Source organism: Cetorhinus maximus, chromosome 13 (assembly GCF_964194155.1).
Source record: "Cetorhinus maximus chromosome 13, sCetMax3.hap1.1, whole genome shotgun sequence".
In the NCBI taxonomy this organism is placed as follows: Eukaryota; Metazoa; Chordata; class Chondrichthyes; order Lamniformes; family Cetorhinidae; genus Cetorhinus; species Cetorhinus maximus.
Window position 1 is genome coordinate 117,120,032 of NC_135891.1, and position 15,467 is coordinate 117,135,498.

Sequence of the window (15,467 nt, forward strand, 5' to 3'; positions counted from 1 at the left end):
TCAGTACTCAATCCAATTTCCCGTGCCAAGTCTACATTATAAAACTACCTATAACTTTACACTAAATTGGCAACCTTGTTCAAAGTGGCCATTCAAGTGGCTGGAAAATGGTTCAGACTGAGTTTCATTGATGGACAAGAGGGAGCTTTACATTGGATCTAACCCATGATACAGTCATTGAAATACTCAGCAGATCTGGCAGCATCTATGGAGAAAGAGACAGTTAACGTTTCATGCTGATGACCAGCGGGGTTTTTGGGAGGGTGGGGGCAGGGGGGGGAGATAGTTTTGGGAGCGGGGGCGGTGGCAATAGGAAAGAACAAAAGGAAAAGTTTGTAAGGGTGGAGGGCAGGAATTACATCTGACCAGGCAGAGCTTGATTCTGACATGGAAGCATTTGATGTCCCATTTTAGGATATTTCATATACAATTATGCAAGAAATAAATATTCTGACGTGAAGAATTTTATATGCTATTTTTAACCTTCCTTTCTCTCACCAGAGAACGAATACTTCAACTCTACAACCCACCTCACCGATGGTTACCATGACAACTCCCAGTCTAACTGGCCATGGATTAGGGGGTTACTCCTCCAGCCTAACTGGTAGGAATATTTGCTGATTAGTATACTAGTATACATGTACTCCCTTGTGATTGTTCCATCCCCACCCTCACTCCCACATTACAGGGCAGTAAAGGCAACTCTAATGCTTTGGCAGGTCAGTGCTTCCTTCTGTAAGCCTTAGAGAGCAGGAAGATGTCAGGCTTGATTGTCCTTGACCTATACTGAGTTGACTGATCATAGGCCAATGATAAGGTGCTAGAACTAGTCTCATCTGTAACACATTCAGTCAAACAGGCTGACAACACCCACTACATAGGCTGTCGTGTGAAAAAGGTGTCAGAAGATAGCTAGGGCTAGTGGAAGTATATCCCTGTGCCCTATGTGTCAACCTGGCTCAGTTGGTAGCTCTCCTGCTCCTGAGTCAGAAGATTCTGCAGAATTGGAGAATATAATCCAGGCTGATATTCCTCGTGGTAGCACTGAGGAAGTGCTGCACTGTCAGAGGTGCTGTCTTTTGGACGAGGCCCAGGCCCCATTTGCCCTTTCTAGTAGGTGTAGTAGGATCTCGTGACACTGAATAAGAGCAGGGGAGGTTTTGCCAGTGACCTGGCCAATATTTATCCCTCAATCAATACCACTAAAAACAGATTATCTGCTCATTGCTATATTGTTCCTGTAACTGTGTGCACATTCGGGAATCACTTTAATGTTCAGTGAGAATGTAAACCAGCCAATAAGGAATTGGCTGCCCATTAAACACTCCATCTGACTCCTAACCTATACATCAAATACAGAGCAAAGCTCCCTCTGCATCAGGCTTGTCCAATCTTTTTGCGTGGGGTAGGGGGCACACTTCAATTTTCCTCACACTCGTGGGGCTGATGAACAATTTTCAGAAAGATAAGGTTCAGCACAACATTACATTTTTTAAAAATGCTGATGTATGAAAGGAACAACTTGCTGAGCACAAAATAGTCACAACAATAAATTGATAATTTTTTAAAATGAGCAATAAATAAAGACGACCATAAAGAGGCCGCCCACCAGTCTGAAAAGATGGGAGTGTTCAGCTCACTCCCAGTCTCTGGGTGCTCACTCAATCACCCTCGCCCACTGTGAGAGTGGGTGAAGTGCCTCTTGGTGTGTGGGGGTGAGGGTGAATGAGAACCCTGAGACTAGAATGAGCCATACATACACTCTCCCACCCCTCTCTAAAACACACACATCCCTCTTTCTCTCTCTCTCTCTCACTCACCCTCTCTCTCACACATACACTATCACACACACACATTCACCTCTCACACACGCACGCACACTCACACTCACCTCTCTCTCTCTCTCACACACACACTTGCCTCTCTCTCTCTCTCTCTCACACACACCCCAACCACACAACCCCCCCAGCTCAAATTTGCAGTGAGGACGCCCACCCAAAGTCCGGCCTGACCCCCACTACGCCCCTTTGGCACAAAGTCGCAGTTCCGAGCACCCCACTGAGTCAATTAAATTCGAGGCCGCCTGGGGTCCGGCCCCACCAGCTCTGAGAACGCGGAGAAAAATAAAAGGGAGGCCCCTCGACATCGGGGCTGCCGTCTCCACAGCGTCGAGCACCTGCAACCCCCACTCCCCGGTGAAAATCAAAACCAAGGCCGCCTGAGCTCCGGGGTTCCAGAGATCGCGTTCAGCTGTGCTTCCCCCACCACCACCACCCCCCTTTCCCCAATGGGCCCACCAGCTCCGAGCACCCCCAGACCCTTTGCAGACGCCCCCCACTGAACGTACCTGTTGCTCTGAGCTCCTCTGCAAGGCACTGAGACATTAAAACTTAACTGGCAACTGATTACGTGAAGCCCGTCCAATCACACGCTGGTTCCTCCCTGCATTGGCTGCTGATAGGGTCACCAGTGGCTGCCAATCAGCAGCCAATACGGGGAGAAAGCAGCCTGTGATTGGATGGGCAGGCTCTCAGCATTTTTTCAAAATTCTGTCGGGAAAGTTGAGTCCAACGATGTGGCGGGTCAGATGAAAATGCCTCGGAGGGAGTGGGGCTGCATCCAACCCAGGACAAGCCTGCTCCGCACTGTCCCCATCAAACACGCCCAGGACAGGTACAGCACAGGGTTAGATACAGAGTAAAGCTCCCTCTACACTGTCCCCATCAAACACTCCCAGGATAGGTACAGCACGGGGTTAGATACAGAGTAAAGCTCCCTCTACACTGTCCCCATCAAACACTCCCAGGACAGGTACAGCACGGGGTTAGATACAGAGTAAAGCTCCCTCTACACTGTCCCCATCAAACACTCCCAGGATAGGTACAGCATGGGGTTAGATACAGAGTAAAGCTCCCTCTACACTGTCCCCATCAAACATATGAATTTGGAACAGGAGTAGGCCACTTAGCCCCTTGAACCCGCTCTGCCATTCAATAAGACCATGGCTGATCTGATTGTAACCTCAACCTCACATTCCTGCCTACCCCCGATAACCTTTCACCCCCTTGTTAATCAAGCCCTGCCTTTAAACTATTCAAAGGCTCTGCTTCCACCGCCTTTTGAGGAAGAGAGTTCCAAAGACTCACGACCCTCTGAGAGAAAAAAATTCTCCTCATCTCTGTTTTAAATGGGCGACTCTTTATTTTTAAACAGTGACCCCTAGTTCTAGATTCTCCAACAAGAGGAAACATTCTCTCCACATCCACCCTGTCAAGACCCCTCAGGATCTTAAAGGTTTCAATCAAGTCACCTCTTACCCTTCTAAACTCCAGTGGATACCTAAATTTAGCAACCATTCCTTTGGTCCCTTCACCCAAGTTATTTATATAAATTATAAAATGTTGAGGCCCCAACACTGATCCCTGTGGTACACCACTCATCACATCCTACCAACTAGAGAAACCTGTCCAACCTTTCCTCATAAGACAACCTGACCATTCCTGGTATTAGTCTTGTAAACCTTCTCTGAACTTCTTTTAATGCATTTACATCTTTCCTTAAATAAGGAGACCAGAACAGTACACAGTGCTCCAGATGTGGTCTGACCAGTGCCTAGTACAACTGAAGCAAAACCTCCCTACTTTTGTAATCAATCCTCCTCACAATAAATGATAACATTCTATTAGCTTTCCTAATTACCTGCTGTACCTGCATAGTAGCCTTTTGTGATTCATGCACTAGGACACCCAGATCCCTCTGAATCTCCGAGCTCTGCAATTTCTCACCATTTAGATAATATGCTTCTTTTTTATTCCTCCTGCCAAAACGGACAATTGCACATTTGTCCACATTATACTCCATTTTCCAGATCTTTTCCCATTCACTTAGCCTACCAATGTCACTTTGTAGCCTCCTTATGTCCTCTTCACAATTTATTTTCCTATCTATCTTTGTGTCATCAGCAAATTTAGCAACCTTTCCTTTGGTCCCTTCATCCAAGTAATTTATATAAATTGTAAAAAGTTGAGGCCCCAGCACTGATCCCTGTGGTACACCACTCGTCACATCCTGCCAACCAAAGAAAGACCTATTTATGCCAACTCTCTGCTTCCTGTTATTTAGCCAAACTTCTATCCATGCAGATATGTTACTCCCTACATAGTGAGCTTTTATTTTCCACAATAACCTTTGATGTGACACTTTATCAAATGCCTTCTGGAAATCTAAGTACAGCACATCCACCAGTTCCACTTAATGCACAGCACATGTGACTCCATCAAACAACTCCAATAAATTGGTTAAACATGATTTCCCTTTCACAAAACCATCTCTGCCTGATTGCCTTGATTTTTTTCTAAGTCACCTGCTATAACATCTTTAATAATAGCTTCTAACATTTTCCCTATGACAGACGTTAAGCTAACTAGTCTATAGTTTCCTGTTTTCTGTCTCCCTCCATTTTTGAATAAAGGAGTTACTTTTGCTATTTTCCAATCTAGTAGAACCTTCCCCAAAATCTAGGGAATTTTGGAAAATTAAAACCAGTGCATCAACTATCTCAATAGCCACTTCTTTCAAGACCTTAGGGTGAAGTCCATCAAGACTTGGGGATTTGTCAGCCCGCAGCCCCAACAATTTGCTCAATACCACTTCCCTGGTGATTGTAATTTTCCTGAGTTCCCCCTCCCCCTCCCCTCCCAATTTCCTGATTTGCAGCTACTTCTGGGATGTTACTTGTGTCCTCTATAGTGAAGACAGAAGCAAAATACCTGTTTAATTCATCTGCCATCTCCCTACTTTCCATTATCAACTCCCCGGCGCACTCGCCATAGGACTAACGCTCGCTTTGTTAACTCCTTTCTTATTTAAATATCGATAGAAACTCTTGATATCCATCTTTATATTACTAGCTAGCTTTCTCTTGTACTCTAATTTTTCCCTCCTTATTAATCTTTTTGTCATTCTTTGCAGTTCTTTATATTCTGTCCAATCTTCTGATCTGCCACCCGTCTTTGTGTAATTATATGTTTTTTCTTTAAGTTTAATACTGTCTTTAACTTTTTTAGTTAACCACGGATAGTGGGCCCTCCCCTTGGAATTTTTCTTTCTCATTGGAAAATATATATTCTGTGTATTCTGAAACATCCCTTTAAATGTCTGCCACTGAACCTCTGTTGACCTATCCCTTAACCTCATTTGCCAGTTCGCTTTAGATAGCTCTGCTTTCATGCCCTCATAATTGCCCCTATTTAAATTTAAAAAGCTAGCCTTGGACGCACTCATTTCTCCCTCAAAATGAATGTAAAATTCAATCATATTATGATCACTGCTACCTAGGGGTGCCTTGACAATGAGGATATCAATTAATCCTGTCTTGTTGCTCAATAACAGGTCTAGTATAGCCTGCTCTCTTGTTGGCACCAGAATGTGCTGCTCTAAGAAACTATCCCGAAAACATTCTATGAACTCTTCTTCCATGCTACCTTTGCCCATCTGATTTTTCCAGTCTACATGTAGACTAAAATCCCCCATGATTATTGCTGTACCTTTCTGACAAGCTCCCATTATCCCTTCTTTTATACTCTGTCCTACTGTGTGGTTACAATTAGGAGGCCTGTACACCACTCCCACAAGTGACTTCTTGCCTTTATCATTTCTCTTCTCAACGCAAACTGCTTCTACATCCTGGTTTCCTGAATTTAGGTCAGCCCTCTCTAATGTGCTAATACCATCATTAATTAACAGAGCCACCCCTCCACCTTTTCCTAGCTCCCTGTCCTTCCTAAATGTCGCGTATCCTTCAATATTTAGGTCCCAATCTATGTCAGCCTGTAACCATGTCTCTGTAATGGCTATCAGATCGTTCCTATTTATTTCTATTTGCGCTATCAGTTCAACTGTTTTGAATGCTACGTGTGTTTGGATACAGAGCTATTAGTTTTGTCCTTTCATTATTTTTGCAGCATCTAGCCTTATCTGCTGTTTTACTCTTAGATCTGTCCCTTCCTGTCACGGTCTGTTCATCATTTCCCACATTAATACCTTTCTCTCTTGCCTTGCCTCTACTCTTTGGTTTACTACATCTTCCCAAATTTGATCCCTTGCCCCCACACTCGCAGGGTAGGTACAGCACAGGGTTCGATACAGAGTAAAGCTCTCTCTATGGTGTGCACACAACTGAACTCTAACTTCACAATAGCGGCTCGCAATGTCAGTGTGACTGTTCTTAATTCCTTCAACAGCAGCCATTCTGCAGCACTGCTGATAGAAGACGTGGCAGCCAAATTGCACACAGCATGGTCCCACAAAGTGCAGCATGACCCTTGTCAATTCATTCCAATTTAGGAGTTGTTCTGTGGCGTTGACCACACCAATGCTAGGAGCAGGGGTGAATGTGCAAAGTCCATTTTGCATTGGTCCCTTACAGCCAGAAGATAGAGGAGACATTTTTGCTCATCACTCTGATCTGAAATAGAACTTTTTGATGTTAACGGAACTGTGCTTGCTGCTGCTCGCAGGCTCATACCTGTTTATAATTAGCTTCCCAGACAGCAGAGAGCACACACACAGAGTTCCTTTGCGGCCACATTTCATTGTGTGATGCTTTGTAACCTAAGCCTAAGAGGTGAGCACAATGCAGACATTGGTTTCAGACTACAAATTTAACAGTGAACAGGGACAATGTTAAGTGGAAGTTTGATGTTCCCTGACTAATCTTGCTGGACTTGTTGTTTACTACTGCCACCTCATGGCTGAATGAGGCTAGGACAACTGAATCCGGTAAACAGCCGACATGGAGAAAATGGAAAAGGAGTGGAACTTGCATCCGCTTGGATCTGATCCGCCATTTAATTAGATCATGATCAATTTCCTGTCTCAACTCGACTATCACCCACCCCCCCACCCCCATTCTTGGATTTTTGGGCGCTAGTGGAATCAATCATCTGTCTTAGATATACTCAATGGCCTGAAATTTCCCCTCGTCGGGTGGGCTCGGCGGAGACGGGCGGGGAGACGACCACCATTCGCGATCAGCCCCGCACCGTGGTTTCACGTCGGGCGGGCCAATTAAGGCCCGCCACTGCATGGATCGCAAACGCAAACGGAGCCCAACCTGTGCAGGGCTGGGGGGAGGAGGAGGGAGAGTCGAGCCTAGCACGCAGTTCGCGCATACACGTGAAAGAGTGCTTCAGTCTCCCTGAGACACGGAGCTGCCTCAGGGAGATTGAAGCGCTTAAAGATATTAAAAACTTAATGAAACATGTCACATGAGATGGGACATGTTTTTATTTCCAAAATAAAGGTTTTATTTAGTTCGTGTTAGCTTTAGGAAACTTCATCCCGCTCGTGGATGAGGTTTCCTAAAAAATGTAAAGGCCGCTTGGCCTTTTCGCCTGTCCCGCCGACCGTTAGGCTGGACGGGCAGCGTAAGTTTCAAGTTGACTAGGTTCTTAACGGCCTTAAAAGGCCTTTCAGTTATCGGTGGGCAGGCGGCCAACTCCGGCACGCGTTCCGATCATCACAGGCTGAGAATTGGATCCTTGTTTCCCGTGGAGGCTAATTTTACTGTTGACGTTGATCATGGTGCAGCCCATTAAGGGGCAAAGTAAAGTCTCTTTGCTCTTGGGCCAAGTTTAATTTTGTCCCCATCGATGATGGCTTTAAAAGAGGCTTCACTAGCATCAATAACCTAAATTAGTTGGTTTGGCTGCCGCCTTGGTTCCAATTAGGATTGTCTCCTCGGTTGCCAACCCTCCAGGATTGCCCTGGAGCCTCCAGAAGTTAAACATTCGTCACCGGGGTCACTGGCTGAGAGCAAATCCTGGGGTGGGGAGTGAGGGGATAGGTGTTTATTTTATTTCCATTGAACGTTTTTGTTTATTAATTAAAGAGGATCGTTGGGGGAATGGCAGGAAAGTATGAGGGCTGTTTGACCAGACAGGCGGTTGGAGAAGAGAGCTCACATCACAGGAATTGGACAGAAGTATGTTCAACCAGAGTTGGCAATTAGTTCTATGGTTGCTCACCCCATTTTGTCACCTTTTGTGATCCCTGGATCAGCCTGCATTTGGCTCTGTTTTACACCCGCCTCTGCAGCTTGTCATGTCGACTGGCAGGAGAGTCAGGGGCCTTTGATATGCGCCAGTGGTTAGACTCACTTGCATTTATATAGCGCCTTTCACCACCCCAGGATGTTGCATTTTACAGCCAAAGAAGCGCTTTCGCAATGTGGTCACTGTTATAATGTGGGGAAATACAGTAGCCAATTTACACAAAGAAAGATCCCACAAACAGCAGTGACATTTTAAAAAATATATTCTTTCATGGGATGTGGGCATCGCCAGCACAGCCAGCATTTGTTGCCCATTCCTAATTGCCCTTGAACTGACTGGCTCTCTAAGGCCATTTCAGAGGGCAGTTAAGAGTCAACCACTTTGCTGTGGGTTTGGAGTCACATGTAGGCCAGACCAGGTAAGGACGGCAGATTTCCTTCCCTAAAGGGCATTAGTGAACTAGATGAGTTTTGTTTTTTTACAACAGTCAATGATTGCCTCATTAATGGTGACCATAGGACTAGCTTTCAATTCCAGATTTAATTAATTGAATTTAAATTCCACCAGCTACCGTGGTGGGATTTGAACCCATGAGCATTAGCCTGGGCCACTAGTCCAGTGACATTACCACTTCTTACACACCATCTCCCCCGATGGCCAGATCATTTTTTTTAATGTTTGTTGAGCATGAAATATTGACAGGATATCATGAAGAACTCTCTGATCTTCTTTGAAATAGTGGCCATTGGATCTTTTATGCCCACTTGACAGGGCAGATTGGCCTCGGTTAAATGTGTCATGTGAAAGCTGGCATCTCTGACAGCGCAGCACCCCCTCAGTACCTGCACTAGGAACATTAGCAAAGCTTTTGTGCTCGAGTCTCTAGCATTCTGACTCAGATTCGAGAGAGCCACTAACAGCCATGGCTGATGCTGATTAAATAAATAGAAGCCTAGAATGCAGAAGGAGGCCGTTCAGCCCTTTGTGCCTGTGCTGACTCTTTGAGAGAGGTGTACAATTAGTCTCACTCCCTCTCTCTTTCCCCACAGCCCTGCAAGTTTTTCCTTTTCAAGTTTTTCCCGTTTAAAAGTTGCTATTCGGTCTGCTTCCACCACCTTTTCAGGCAATGCGTCCCAGACCTCAACAACTTGCTTATTCTAAAGTTCCTCCAATCTCACATACAACCACCGAGTTTAATTAAATGTCACCTTCTTTTCCTGTTCCCTGTTGATCTACAGGTTACTCACTGAATGACAATGCTTCTGTCTCTGTGTACAACTCACCGGGTGGAGTCCATCAGGACCAGGCTGCTATTTGGCAGCCGCGGCAGCACCAACACCATCATCCGCACCAGAATGACCTTCAATCTTCAGCACACCCCCATTTGGGGTAAGTCATATACTCTGCCAGTAACCATCCTGAGTGTCAATGGGCAGCTCTGTTCGCCAAAGAACTGGAGGCAGACAGGCGCTCTTTGCAAACAGTTTATTTTACAGCAGCAAAACTAAACAAAGTCTATTTAAAAAGAGCCTCGGCAAACTACAGCAAACAGACCTCATGATCTAAACTACAGCAACTTCTGATAATAGCAGGGTGATTTATCTAGCAAGGTTCAGTGAATGGAGGATAGTTACATAACACAGATTGTGTGTGTGTGTGTGTGTAGAATCCATCCCAGTCACTTGCAGCAGTGTGACCTTCAGGTGTGATTGACAGGAGAATTACCCATTCATCTCCATCTTCCGCAGGACCTGTAATGTCACTATACGCAGCCATAATCATCCCTTATCTGTTCCCAGGCCCCACCTAATGCTAGTTTGATTTTTAACATGGAGCCGCCAAGCCTGGAGTGAAAGCATTGGATTTGCCTCCTGCTTTTGGCCCATAAACATGGGCGAGCTTGAAGAATGTGCACTGTACACATACGGGGCCTGGCAATAATCACACTGCATTGTGTCAGAAACAAATCACATCATGTTTCTTTAGGACTGTAACTTAAAACCTGATGACCTTGATCCTGAACTTTATTTTTAATTTTTTTTTTAAATCGTGCATTTCTTTTTGAGAGACTATTCCCAAGCCTAGTTTGATTAAGCCTTAACATCAAGGCGCCTGTCAAGTAGAACGGAAAGCAGATCATTTTTTACACACTGTTGAGTAACCTCAGCTCCTCACACAGTGACTGCTGGGACAAAGGTGCTTCACGAAAGGTTCAAGGATTAGATGGATTCTCGGCTGAGGCCACAAGGTTAAATTATGAGGACTGTTGCACAGACTAAGCCTGCATTCCCTCCAGGATAGAAGATTTAAGGAGGTTACAACTGATGTGTTTAAGCTGATTAAAGGAGCTGACAAAAAATAGATAGCGAGAAACTATTTCCTCTGGTGGGGGGAGTCCAGAACCAAGAGGGGCATAATGTTAAAATGAGAGCCAGGCCATTCAGGGGTGATGTCAGGAAGCACTTCTTCACACACAGGGGAGTGGAAACCTGGGATGAACTCTCTCGCAAAAAGCTGTTGAGGGTCAGTAGAAAAGAGCAAAACTTTTGAGGTTCATGGGTTTTTATTAGAGAAAGGTATTGAGGGTTACGGAACCAATGCAAGGGGGTGCGGGGTAGATGGAGTTAACATGTACGTCAATCACTACCTAATTTATTTTTCCCTTCTCTCTCTCTCTCTCTCTCTCTCTCTCTCTTCCCCCCCCCACTAGGGTTATTGGCAACTCCCACTTGAGCCAGAGCTCCAGCCTGACCTTGCCCACCTTTCAAACAGTCAACATCAAGTCAGAACGTGCCTCCCCCCACAGCGATGGCGGAGGAGGGGGCGGCGGAATGTTCCAGCACCACGAGGGACGATTGGCACTCAGCGGGCTAGACGGCGCCCACAGCCCTTGTGAAGAACCCAAGGATTACGCCAAGGGCTACCAGTGCCCCATTGTGCTGACCCGGCCCCCGGCCAGGGATGAGGACAGCCTCACAGCCAAGCGGATGCGTCTTGTGGACGGCTGGCAGAGATGACACTCCGCGGTTATGCCGAAATTTACCATTTTAAAAAAAAAACTGATGGAGGCAGCTCCTGGATCTTGCTTTTATTGTTTTGCAGTTCTTCCTGTGTTCTCCATCATAGGGGCCAGGGATTAATTTACCATCGAATCGGCCAGCCCTTTGAGAACCAGGCTGGCATTTACCACTTTGATGGGGGGTGGTGTGGGGTTGGGGGAGCAGGAAAAGGGGGTGTTCCCTGCTCCTCAGCTTCTCTTTCTGTCCCTCTTTGTGGCTTCTCCCCAGAACCTCGGCTGGCTAGAGGCCTTCACGCAGGTTTCTGTCGCTCTGTTTCTGTCCTTAGATGCATTTATTTTTTTTTTTTTTTTGTTCCTTCTCCCTCCCCACCCCCTTTAATATCTGCGGCTCATCTCTGTGGAAGCGTGTGGTAAATGTGCCTCGCGCACCTCCCCTCCCCTCCCCCCACCACCCCCCGTCCAGGTGTTTGCTTCCACATGGACCATGAAAGATCCTAAGCTCAATTCTTGGACCGTGGCTGAGAGGGGGGAGAGCCAGACAGGCCACCCTGGGACGATGGTTTCTCCGGGTGCTGGGCATCTCTGGTAACACCTGTCCCAAGTGGCCCTTCCTCACGTGTGTAATGGCAGGCTGTTTGACTATATGTGGCATCGCGGCCACGCGCAGTCCTCTTCTCGCCTGATCTCCATTGAAGCACACACAAGGGAATGCTGGGTAGTGATCAGGCGCAGGAACTGAGGCTGGAAGTTTCCCCCCGTTTACCCCCTAGGGTGGAGAGGCAAAATGTAGTCCCCCACAACCCCCTTCACCATGCGACCTGCCCTGGCTAAAATTATGCTACCTTGTACATTCAGGAATTGATACAGGCAACTTCCTTGGTTTTACATGGATGGGGAGGGGTGCATTTCCCCAGTAAGCCATGGGTGTGGGTGTCCAGCAGCAGAGGGTTACTACTTTCTACTCTGAGCTCATCCGCAGCCAAGATCAGGAATTCATCCTTGCCTGCCTCGCATTGGCATATTTGCACCGATCCACAGTGCCACAAGGGCAACATAGGAAGACAGCTGGTAATCCAACATCTGGCCATTTTGAGAAGTTGCGGGGGGAGATGGGACAGGGAGACGCAATTGAATATGGAGACCATTGGAGCAATTCTTGTTCACGCCCCACAGATCGTTCTCACTCCTGCACCCATCAGACATGGTGTTTTCGGAAGGGTTGAGGGCTCATTTTAACCTAGGCCACTGGGCAGGAATCCCACAGGATTGGGAGAAACACAGGCTTTGCATCCCTTTTGATATCACCCCTCGCTCACTCCAACCAAAAGTAAAATGAGGTAGGGCGTAAAAACTGGTGTTACACCTGATCCCATCAGGCATGCAGGTTAGGTTAAAGCAGCCTTTCGTTAGATCATAGAGATGACACATTCTATCATTTATTCCGTGGATATCACAGGCTGGAAATGTGTTTCTGTAAACTCTGGGCATCGCAGTTCACAGTTAATCTAACCATGGAACAAAAATAAAGCTCTGGGTTACCCCGCTTTCCCGGATGCAGAGGGAATGTATCACAGGTTCTCAATGCTCCTGAATATTCGAGTCTGGAGGGTTAAACCGCTCCCCCACCCCCCCACCCCCAGTTTCAAATGGGAAGTTGTTGATTTGTTAAATATTGTTCGGTTTTATTTTTTAAAAGTGAAGGTTTTTCGCAGTGCGAATAGATTTCTGTGTCACTCTAGTCTCTGTGGTGTGAGACCCGTTTAAAGGTGGGGGTAAAAGGGAACGTGTGTGGCAATTTTTTTTTGTACAAACAGAGAGAGGGTGTCTGTGCCACGTTTGTGTCACCAGGGTGTGATTCTGTGAGTGACACAATGCCTTTCAAAAACAGGTTCCTGGTCTGGGAGCAATCATAAGGCAGCTTGCCAGCTGCATTTAAGATAAATTCCCCCCACCTCCTGTTTTCTCCCCCTACTCTCCCCTTGCCACCCACCTCTCCCCTCACCTCCCCTTCCCTCACCCCATCTCCCCTTCCCTCGACCCACCTCCCTTTCCCTCGCCTCCCCTTCCCTCGACCGACCTCCCCTTCCCTCGCCTCTCTTCCCTTTCCCTCGCCTCTCTTCCCATTCCCTCACCTCTCTTCCCTTCCCCTCGCCTCTCTTCCTCTTCCCTCGCCTTTCTTCCCCTTCCCTCGCCTCTCTTCCCCTTCCCTCGCCTCTCTTCCCCTTCCCTCGCCTCTCTTCCTGTCCCCTCACCTCTCTTCCCCCCTCGCCTCTCTTCCCCTCCCCTCCCCTCGCCTCTCTTCCCCTCCCCTCGCCTCTCTTCCCATTCCCTCGCCTCTCTTCCCCTTCCCTCGCCTCTCTTCCCCTTCCCTCGCCTCGCCTCCCTTGCCCTTGCATCGCCTCCCTCCTCCTCCTCTCCCTTCCCTTCCCCTCTCCACTTCCTTCCCATCCCCTCAACTCCCCTCTGGTGTCTGGGAGACAGTACCTCACTGAGAGCCAGTGCCTTTGGAACAAAAAGGAGCATAGCGATTCAATGAAACATTCCCTCAGAAATCCCAATCGGCTGATAAAGGCACCAAACATCTTATTTTGTTGAAAGGGAATGCTGTTTCCCCCCCCCCGCAATGATTGGTGCCTTGATTGGTAAGAGTTTGTATAAATTTTTGCAGAATACAAGGGTGTTTTAGAGCTCAGATCCAGGTTCCCTTCCCCACTCCCGCAAACCCATCTGAAAACTATCCGTCACCTTCTCCCACATCCAGTATTGTAGTCACGATAAAACCTTTTATCCTACAAAAGTAAGAAGATCTTAATAACTTTGTTGAATCCTCCAGCTCTGTTATCCTGTCCCTCTCTGTACTGCCCAAGGGAAAGCAAATATAGCAACAATCTGGATGAAAGTGATGACAGTTATTGCTGAGATTTACAGGGCAGCAAGAAATTTCAGTACTTTATCAGTTAATTTATAATGAGAGTTACTTAAGGTGTGTTGCAAACTCTGAACACACTGAGTTTCAATCTTATTTTTGTATTTAAAGCATGTAAAAAAAAAAAGCACAGTTCTTGTATTTAGCTGCAATGTCCTTTTATCTGTGTCTGATATCATCTCAACCCTTTGAGGCTTACTGTGCTCTCGCTCCCTAATAAGATCCAAATCCATCCAGTGGAAAGTTTCTTCTAACACTTTCCTCGCATCTTTGGACCAGGTGCAAGAACAAGTTTATTGCCCTAGCCGATCCCTCTCAGTTTCATTTCCAAACTCTCTCTCTCTCTCTCCATTGTAACATTTCTAAACTTTCCTCTCTTTTTTTCCTCTCAAACTCCAAATCCCCAATTGTACCCACCCTTCCCTGCATCCTCACTGCGATGAAATGAAGACTCATCACAAAATCACTTCATCTAACTCATTTTCAAAACAGTGACACTTCTCCTACCTCTCAGCCCTCCCTTCACCTGACAGTCTATAGACCCTCAAAGCCTAAGCTTTCTGTCACCTGACCACTGCTTCTTGGTTTGCTTCATCTTCCAGGCAGGGGAAGAGTGTTGGGGAGAGCGTTACAAGCAAGGAAAGAGTGGAGAGGATGCTATAGGCAGGGTTATTGTGGGTGGGGGAAGGGTGTCAAAGGCAGGGAGAAGGTGTTGCATCAAGAAATGGAGAGGATGCAGCAATTCTGAATCGGCATGGCATTGGACAGTTCAGTGTGTCTTAGGCTATTATATTTGATGGCAGGAAAGATATAGGCTGCAGGTAGATGAGGGGATCTGAGAATCTGCATGTAATTGGGAGGCGATGTCCAGCACTCAAAGGGTCTGTTTGTTCAGTTTGCTAACGACCATTAATAAAAAAAATCGATGCAGATGATCCAACAGGAGACAGTCTTACTCAAGCTCCACTCCCACCCCACCTCCCCATTAGTTTGAATGAAGCGTAATCCCTATGGAGACTCCCTCTGATGCTCAGTGATGTTGTTTATTTTGCCCATCCAAGCTGTGTTCTTTGCTGCCGTACCATTTCAGAATGTTTGCGACCTTTCCAGAAGGTTCTGCGAATTGGCTTTAGAGATTCCATTTGAATATTGCAGTGTTGTCTTTCTTTTCCACCCCTCAAACCTCCAGAATTGGGCCTGTACATAAAGATAGAGGCGGAATTCTCCAGGGATAACTTAAAAAAAACAAATAAAAGTTCTTACCATGCTTCATTGTGTCCCATTGCTGTCCTTCCTTAAAGCAGAACTGAGTGAGATGTGGGGATGAAACACAGAGCCAACTAAAGCAGAAACCTGGAAACTTAGAAGCAACTAAATTAGCGCCGGGGTCGGCGGGGGGTAGGTGGGGAGGTGGGGTCATTTTAACCCTCAGCTGGCCAACAGAAAGGAGATGGGTTTGGGTCAGTCG

The 15,467-nt window shown here is 46.6% G+C and overlaps 1 protein-coding gene across 2 annotated transcripts in view; it reads left to right on the forward strand.

The window, feature by feature from the left end:
* mef2b (myocyte enhancer factor 2b) overlaps nt 1–11,232 on the forward strand; it is a 123,473-nt gene extending 112,241 nt beyond the window's left edge. For both annotated transcript variants that reach the window (XM_078556088.1, XM_078556089.1), the window contains exons 7-9: nt 502–604; nt 9,293–9,443; nt 10,765–11,232. In XM_078556088.1, the coding sequence (XP_078412214.1) occupies nt 502–604; nt 9,293–9,443; nt 10,765–11,071 (561 nt within the window). In that variant the 3' untranslated portion in view covers nt 11,072–11,232. The remainder of the gene's footprint in view (nt 1–501; nt 605–9,292; nt 9,444–10,764) is intronic.
* Nucleotides 11,233–15,467: the final 4,235 nt, after the last annotated feature.